The sequence below is a fragment of the Caloenas nicobarica genome, chromosome 1 (genome assembly GCF_036013445.1).
Source record: "Caloenas nicobarica isolate bCalNic1 chromosome 1, bCalNic1.hap1, whole genome shotgun sequence".
Taxonomy (NCBI): Eukaryota; Metazoa; Chordata; class Aves; order Columbiformes; family Columbidae; genus Caloenas; species Caloenas nicobarica.
Window position 1 is genome coordinate 78,696,262 of NC_088245.1, and position 8,294 is coordinate 78,704,555.

Genomic DNA, 8,294 nt, shown 5'->3' on the forward strand with positions numbered 1-8,294 from the left:
AGCTGCCTGCCAGTCGCAGGGCTAAATTTCTAGACCCAGTTCTATAGTGGTGCAGTTGGCTGCTGTGATACATTAATATTATACAAGTATTTCTGATCTATCTAAAAGATAATATACAGAGTAAGGCAGTGAAGAATCAAGATCTTAATGATTTTATAACTGCCGGTACTCAAACTATTAAATGTAAAGGCTGACTGAGAACATGGGTACTTGATTAGAATTTGGAGCCACCTGAAAGCTAGGCAATAGAATAAACTGTTTCACATAAACAGGTTGTTACAAAGTATAAAGTATAACTTTGTACTTGATAGTGCTTCCTATCAGGCTTTTTGATATGCCGGTCTCTATACCAGAGTTAATTTTTGTCAGCTATAATTACCCTCCCAAAATGAAAAACTACTCCATGTGAAGAAACATTAGCTTTTGTGTCTGTTCCTGTTGGAGCTGTGGGGATTGTAAGTTACTGGTCATGAAACAGCATCATAGATAATGTGTTCCATGCATCTTTAACTATGTAATTCAAATAGCATGATTTATCAAATAATAATTTATGATTGGAATATGGGATTGATTTGATTGATTTGCATATGTAAATATTTATAAAACTGTGGTGTGATTACTGCATCAGTGTGCCTGAGAAATGACCTGAAGATGTAGAATAACCATAACTATCTCTTTGGTATAGAATTCTTGCTACAAATATTTGTATTTACTTTTTAAAGCTGCATATAGATTAAGGCATGAAAAAAACTAATGCTTCAGAACTTTATACATCTAAGTTTGTGGTACCTGTACTTTTCTAGCTCGAGGTGGGACAACGTACCCTGTTGGAGAAGAGGGCAGCACACTAAATTACTTTCCTTAGCACATTAATGATGGAACTGGATCTGTATGGTGTCTGTGGTGAACCCCTGAGTTGTCACTTGCAGGCTGCTGGAAGCCCAGGTTGGGGAGCAGCTGAGAACGAGGGCAGGCTCTGTGATTCAGGCAGGTGCCAGCTGTTGCTGGTGTCCAAACTGTTCCTTCAGGTGGTTCTCAGCCCTCCTCAGAACTTGGGAGGGGAGCAGCCTGTAGCCAGGATTGACTGTCCAAATGATGGCAGCCCACTGCCCAAAGCTGCTCCCTTGCAGGCCCCTCTCTCTGCCCACGTACAGTGGTGCAGTCAGACACATTCCTCTCACACCATGGGAGAGAACTGCAGCTCCCCTTCCATCTGAATATGTTGCCCTGGCAAGGAGAAGACAGCGTAACCTCTCCTGGCAGGCAGCAAACCAGGCTGCTGGTTGAACATACTTCACCTGAGCAGGTCAGATGAAAACCGGCTGTACCTAAGCTAGTGTATAAGTCTTTTAGTGTGATCTAAATGTGTGCATGTATGTCTCTTTTCAGGGTGTTGATGATGCCTTCTATACATTAGTTCGAGAAATCAGAAAACACAAAGAGAAGATGAGCAAAGATGGTAAAAAGAAGAAAAAGAAGACAAAGACAAAGTGTATAATTATGTAAATACAATCTATCCTTATTCTTAAGAAGTACTTAAGTAATTTTTGTACATTACACTAAATTATTAGCATTTGTTTTAGCATTACTTTACTTTCTGCTTCATGATCCTGTTAGCTTTACCTGAATGCTTGTTTTAAATGACAGTGGAAACTTCATTCCTCTTAAAGTGCCAGTATTCTTTGACTGTTGGTTCTTGAACTAGCAATGCCTGTGAGAGAAAAAAAAAATAAAATAAAAAAAAAAAAAACAAAAAACAACACACACACAAAAACCTAAGAACTGTCTTAGGACTCTTTGGTGCATGCACAGTTGCTAACTTCCTGGTTTTTTTACTGATTGTGAACTTCTGTTCTGTGTGCAAAGCAAACAATGAAATGATGCTCTACAGATTCTAACATCCCCTTCAGTTTTTCAGTTTTTCAGTTTTTAAATCTGGTTGGGAAAAAGGACTAGTTAGCAAAAGAGACTTTCATTTCAGCCTTTCTTTTATTTTTAGACTGACTGCAATACAGAGAGACCAGAAGCCTTTATAGTCTTCCTGTAGATTTTGCTTCTAGGCATCTAGTCTTGTAGCATTTCAGATCAACTTTAATGAATGTAAAGATTAAACTTTCACACAAAAATTTTTCGCCGCAATTTGTCATGGTCACTCTTTAAATACTCTATTTTTTCTATAAAAAAAGAAAAATTAAAAAAAGACAACTGCACATCTGGCAACGGAAAAAGTAAGAGTTCTAATTAGGTTAATTTGCTGTTGTTAATGGTTGCTTTAAGACTTTCACTAACTTTTTGTATCTGAAGACCAAGGTGAAATCCTAGCTCTCCTGACTCCCAGTGGCGAATCTTTCAGTAGCTTTGTTTGGTAGGTACAGGATTTTGCCCTCAGTGTCTCTAGGAAATGCTAGAAAGCCTTAACAGATAAGTTGATTCAAGTTCTTAGGTTAATTCATACATGGATCCAGAATTTACTATAAGAATTAAATTGGAATGAATCCTAAACTACGTAGTGAAGTAAAACCATTCTCTTTTCCCCAAGAGTGGCATTAAATATTTCTAGGTGCCCGTTTTGTGCAAAATAGGGGAGGAATTTTAAATTCTAGTGACATCAAATGAGTGAATGAATGAGTTGAATTTAGCTGCTTCATGCAAATAATTTGGAAATCGACTGTGCCACAAAAGTAGCGTGGAATTTGCACAAACCCTCAGCATAGAACATGGTTTCCAGAGTCAGTGTGTTTTGTGTGATGTTAGTGAAGTGATAGTTTTGTTGCACAAACTAAATGGTTGGTGAGTGGCAATCTAGTGTCTAGACTGTCATGAAACTAGACCAAGATTTTAATGTTGTCTTTCTTTGTTATTAACTTCTCTTGTGATTTTTTTTTTTTTTTCTCCTCCCCCTCTCCTTTTCTGATTGGCATTAATGCAGAATTTTTGCAGAAGCTTTCATTTTTGGTACTGCAGTAGTCTAGTTATTCTGCACTAAAGTAAGAGCCAGTAATTCCAGTGTTGCCAGTTCCTGTTGTCTTACTGTAGATGTTGCATTGTTTGATTTTTCATTAGGGCCTGGGTCCCTGAGGGTACACTTCTTCATAGTACTGAACTTAGCTGCAGAGTAAAATTTGAAGATGTGACTCTGGTGTACCCGAAAAAATAAAACACTTGACATTGAAGTAGGATAGTTCAGGACACTGGAAGGTTTGGAACAGGGATTAGCAGCATTGCTCTAACCTAAGGTATACCTAAACAAGAATGTAGAAATTTTCCATACTCAACTTGGACCATTTATATGATGTCAAAGGTGCAACTGCATGAGAGAAGTGTTCTTTTGCTTTTACAAAAAAAACCCACAGTGACTCTCATAGGTGGAGGGCTGTGAAGCTGGCAAGGACCGGATACTGTCTGCATTGCTGGGTAGTCTTTAATTTCAATGTGGCTGAGAGAAATAATGCCTTTCCCTGCCTGTGCCCCTCATTCCCCACTCTCCACCAAAACCCAGTCCCCTTGCCCTCCTTTCAGCTTCGATGTGAAATATACTTTAGATTATGAAATATTCTGAAAAACAGTAATAGGAGAACCTAACATTATCTCATACGGACCAATAAGGAATAAGAACAGATTTCTTAATGTCACAAAGCATTTTATAGCTTCCAAGGTTAAAACATTTTGGAGACAGTTATTTGCACATTGTAGGCAGTCTTGATTATATATGAAGAATGTAGCAAAAGTGGATAGTATACCTTGAGCAAATGGAAGTAATCTTAAGATTACCTGAAGATTTTTGGTAACTGAGTCACACTGCATGTAAAATTAGGGCTGGTCTAAAATTCTGATGTTAATTTAACTAAAAAGTATTAGGAGAAATTTTAGCTGAAATGTCTTAATCATCAAATGTGGATTTATATAGTTCCAATATAAAGCTATATATAAATTTGGGTTGTTTTTTTGGTCAATGTGATCTGTAGCTACCAATCTAATTGAGTACAATGTTTATTTAGATTAGCCCTTATTTACTTTTTTTTTTTTAAATACACATCTTTGCCACTGTTGTGCCATTTTGTCTTAATATTTGTTGAGATTTGGTGAAGCATGTTGGATTGCAGCTTGCACAAGTTGATCTTGTAATTATTCTGTCTTTCCCTATTTGAAATGCTTTCAAAGAACATCCCTGGATGCTGTCCTGATAGCAACTACTAAATGAACATGTGAATCACTTACCACATTAATACATTAAATTGCCATGTGTCAGGGAGTAACACCTTCTTACAGTAGCTTTATGTAACTCTAGTAAACAACTTTATAATTGGTTTTTGCAAAACTGAAATTTAATTATTTTGACCAGTCTCACTGCCCTGAAATTTTTGCTAACGTAAAGTTTCACTGTATAGATTTTTGTTACAGTAGCAGGATCTCTGTAATGGGTAAATACTGACACACAGTCTTCTGCTCTTGTCTGTACTATGAAGCAATACAATTATTACATTCAAAGACCGTCAAACTGTAAAGAAATCATTTTGTCTGAAGTTTACATAAAGCTACATAGATGGTAAATCTTTCCTAACATTTCTTTATTCCACTGTCTTGTGTTTTCATGTTGAAAATACTTCTGCTTTTTCCTCTTGAGTGCCAACTTCTTACTAGAATGACTTCTTAATGTAATATGTTTACTTGGAATGTATTTTAACTATTTTTGTATAGTGTAAACTGAAACATGCACATTTTGTACATTGTGCTTTATTTGATGTGGAACATATGCAGTGTGATCCAGTTTTTTTCCATCATTTGGTTGCGTGACCTAGGAATGTTGGTCATACCAGACATTAAGTTAAAAAAAAAAAAAAAAAAGACCACTGTTTGTTTTAAAGTTTTTAATGTTTTTAGGAGTATGTGCTGTGAGGTGATCTGGAATTTGATTTTTTTTTTTTTTTTGTCAAACTGTACTGCTCCTATTTATTGTAATGTAATAAAAAATAGTTATTGTGAGTTTCTGTCCCAGTTTGCTTTTTCTCCAAGAATTTCAGCGTCTCATCTCTGTAATGGAATATCCTGTGAATTGCACGAGTTTGGCAGTTATTCTCCATTTATTTCTTGCACTTCCCGTTGCCTGTCACAAAGCAGTTGTCTTTGCCCACTGGTGTTCCCTTCCTGTGAGAGGGGTACTGTCGCGCTTTGACAAAACACTTTATTGTCCTGATCCATCCCCTCTGGTCCGTGCTGCTTTAGTGTTCTGCACCAGGCAGAGCCTCACTCACTGGTGCTCGCTGCTTGGCTGCACCATCACCAGTCGCGCCTAAGAAACCTTGTTCTCGTTAGTCTCACAGCAGACTTGATGTGAATTAGTCCACAGGTTTAAAAGACTCCGAATTCCAATTCTGTCATCATTCCCAGGTGCACATTTGTTTTCTTCTACCAAATGCCTTCCATCGACTTACAGAAAATACGAAAGGCATTTTTTAGTAATAATTGTGTCCAACCTGGGGGGAAACATGAAACTGCTACTGTTCTATAAACTTATGCTTTGGCCCTTTGTTACCATGTCTGGATAATCTTTTATCAGTTACTGAGAAGGGTAGGTTAAATTTTGTATATAGAAGTATTAGTTCAGAATAGGTTTCATGGCAACATATTGTAGAGGAGTTGATGTGGAAAGACCGTTTTTCACATAAATTTGGTGCTAGAAACTGAAGCACATACACTTCATCACAACGTAGCGCACTGTCTAATTTGCCATCACTTTTTTCTATTCTATTCTGGAATTTACATGTGTAAAGACTGTTGCTATTGCCAACAGTTCTTCTGCAGTGAGTACTTATATATATTTCAAAGATTATTCCTGTCTCCAGTATCAGTTATGTGGGGGAAAAAAAAATCCCAAACCATAGTATGTGCAGAGTATCAGTTCTGGCACAAGTTTGTCCTGTTTATGGAGTTTGCCATGGAGCAAACAGCCACAGTAAAACTTTTCTTCCAGGGGAAAAGGATCAAGTTCTATTTTCCTGCTATGGCGATTACACAACATCAGAAAGCAGCAGCAGCAGGAATTGTCTTCAGTGCTTAAACCAATGTTGTTCAAATTCACCCTTTTCCTGACGCCATAGTCTTCTTTCTAACAGAGTAAGACAGTGCTCCCGCTAGCCTGCCAACTTGGCTCTTGCACAGTAAGCAGATGTAGTTAAAATCTTTAATAATTTACTTTACTTTTTGGAAGGTGCTCATTTACAGGGGAAATGAATCATTAAATGTGGAAGACTTTCAAAATCAGAGGAATCTTTTAAGTTACAGGAGAAGTGCAGCACCTTGAATCGGCACTCAAACACGCAGCTATCGGGTAACAAAAGCACAGCTGTTCAACATGGATATCAAAGTGAAACAGAATGGAGTCATGTTGCCACTACTTCCTGCAAAATCGTTTTCATACATGGAGTTTTAGTTCAAGGAGGTCAAAAGTAGTTGAGGAAAAACCTATTACCTATGTAATAGAAAACCCAAATCTTTCAAGTGACTACATAAGGGGACACAAAGTCTTAATTTATACTTTAGATGGGTTGGAAGGATATACATTTCACTTCTTCTCAGGTTGCAGCTCTTTTATTGTTTGTTTTTATGGATTTATATCGTTACATGCCAGGTCATTAATACCAGTTATTGATTGTCATCGCTGTAGTAGCGCTGTTTCATAGCTCTGTATTTTCTGAGAAAGTACAAAGCTTCCAACTCTTTTATAACAAATTCTCCTCGTGCAATCAGTTGCTTAATTTTTTCAGGATCTTTCACATCTTTGTTTTTTAGAAAAGCTGCTTTCAAACGGCTTCTAAAGTAGTCTGCTCCTTTGGGATATTCCCTTCCAAGGTACAGCAGCTTGAAGAAAAAAAAAAGAGTTGTTTTTTTTTTTTTTTAATAGATCCAGTGTACAGTAAAAGAGTTTTGTCTGGTTAAGGAAAGTGCTCGTAGCATTTAAGACACTTACATTTTTGTATAGATTCAACACTTCATGTCTTAAAGAACTGGCCATTCTCACATTTCAGTGAACTCTTTTATTCTTGTCTGATTTTATTTTTTTTACCTGAAGAATAATCAGTTTGACGTTAGCCTTCCGTGGGAGTCAGTAAACCCCAGCCTCATCCTCCACAGGAACCGCACAGCTTCTAACCAGACTCCTTTATCCTACTGAGCCCTGTTTGCTCTAACTGTTACTTTATCATTCTACCCAGTGTCTCGTCTGCTTTTGGCTTCTTTTAATTTTTGATTGTCTAGTTTCTCATCTCCCATCTGTCAACACAAAACAAGAAACCTGCAAAAGCTCTGAACTACCGTAACACCCGTTTATCCCTGTGCTGTTTATCAGCTGCTTTCGTCCTGGCTGACAGTTTTCTGCCCGACTTCTGGCCCCACAGCTTCTCACTGTGCTCTGCTACACAAACGTTTATATACATATGTGTTTGTGTGTACATCTATATCTACAGTGGTAACATACCCTGTTTCCCTGAAAATAAGACAGGACCTTATACAATTTTTGCTCCAAAAGATGCTTGCTTTTTTACATGTATAGCTGCCTGGACTCTATTGAAGTTTACTTTCTTAATGAACTGTAACTAGGGCTTCTTTTTGGAGTAGGGATTATATTTCGAGCATCCTCAAAAATCCTGAAAAATCATGCTAGGGCTTATTTTCAGGGTCTTATTTTTGGGGAAACAAGGTGTGTGTGTGTGTATACATATATATAAAACCCCACAAAACAAAACAGCCTCCCCCCAAAAAAACAAAACAAAAAAAACTAACCAACCAAAAAACACCCCACAAAACAAAAAAAACAAGACTGTAGGTATTCCTGCAATTTTTGCGTTCATAAATTTTGTTTGGTTTGTTTGGGTTTTTTTTAAATCGTTTAAGTGCATTACGAATTGAGGCCAGCACTGGCAAAACGTAACGTAAAACCAATATTACGCGTTAGTACCGACTTAAACCCATTTTTATTTTTGTAAACAAAAGCCCCCGGGCTCCAGCCCGGCCTCCCCAGGCGGCACCAGCGGGGGCCGGGCCGCCCTCCTGCAGGCCCGGCGGGGCCGCGGCCCGTCCCCCCGGGCTGCCGCCTCCCTTTGCTCTGCCTGCGGGGGCCAGTGCCTGCCGCCCTGCCCTGTACCCCGGGGCTCACCCGCACACGACCCCCAAACCCCCCGGCCCGGCCCTCCCCGGCGGGGGTAGAAGGAGAAGGTCAGTGTCTCACCAGCTCCGCGCCGGCGCCGCTTTACGGCAAAGCCGTAACGGGAGACACCGCCCTTCTCTCGCCCGGCTGG

At 38.7% G+C, this 8,294-nt stretch overlaps 2 protein-coding genes across 3 annotated transcripts in view; one reads left to right on the plus strand and one right to left on the minus strand.

Moving 5' to 3' along the window:
- Nucleotides 1-4,940, plus strand: part of KRAS (KRAS proto-oncogene, GTPase) — a 26,712-nt gene extending 21,772 nt beyond the window's left edge. The window contains exon 5 of the mRNA XM_065652977.1: nt 1,390-4,940. Coding sequence (XP_065509049.1) covers nt 1,390-1,506 — 117 coding nt within the window. The 3' untranslated portion in view covers nt 1,507-4,940. The remainder of the gene's footprint in view (nt 1-1,389) is intronic.
- Nucleotides 4,854-8,277, minus strand: ETFRF1 (electron transfer flavoprotein regulatory factor 1). 2 transcript variants are annotated; one of them, XM_065653152.1, is made up of 3 exons: nt 8,225-8,277; nt 6,968-7,063; nt 4,854-6,858 (listed from the first exon to the last, which is right to left on the minus strand). In XM_065653152.1, exons 2-3 carry the CDS (start codon nt 7,010-7,012, stop codon nt 6,643-6,645), a joined length of 261 nt encoding a protein of 86 aa, XP_065509224.1. In that variant the 5' UTR covers nt 7,013-7,063; nt 8,225-8,277; the 3' UTR covers nt 4,854-6,642. The 2 variants fall into 2 exon arrangements, with proteins under 2 accessions (XP_065509224.1, XP_065509292.1); XM_065653220.1 differs by lacking the exon at nt 8,225-8,277 and adding an exon at nt 8,153-8,171.
- Nucleotides 8,278-8,294: the final 17 nt, after the last annotated feature.

Excerpts from the sequence above, each read along its gene's own strand:
- ETFRF1 (XM_065653152.1), bottom strand. The coding sequence starts at position 7,012 with ATGGCCAGTTCTTTAAGACATGAAGTGTTGAATCTATACAAAAAT. Across the intron at positions 6,859-6,967 it reads TGTTGAATCTATACAAAAAT|CTGCTGTACCTTGGAAGGGA; the intron begins GTAAGTGTCTTA and ends TTTTTCTTCAAG.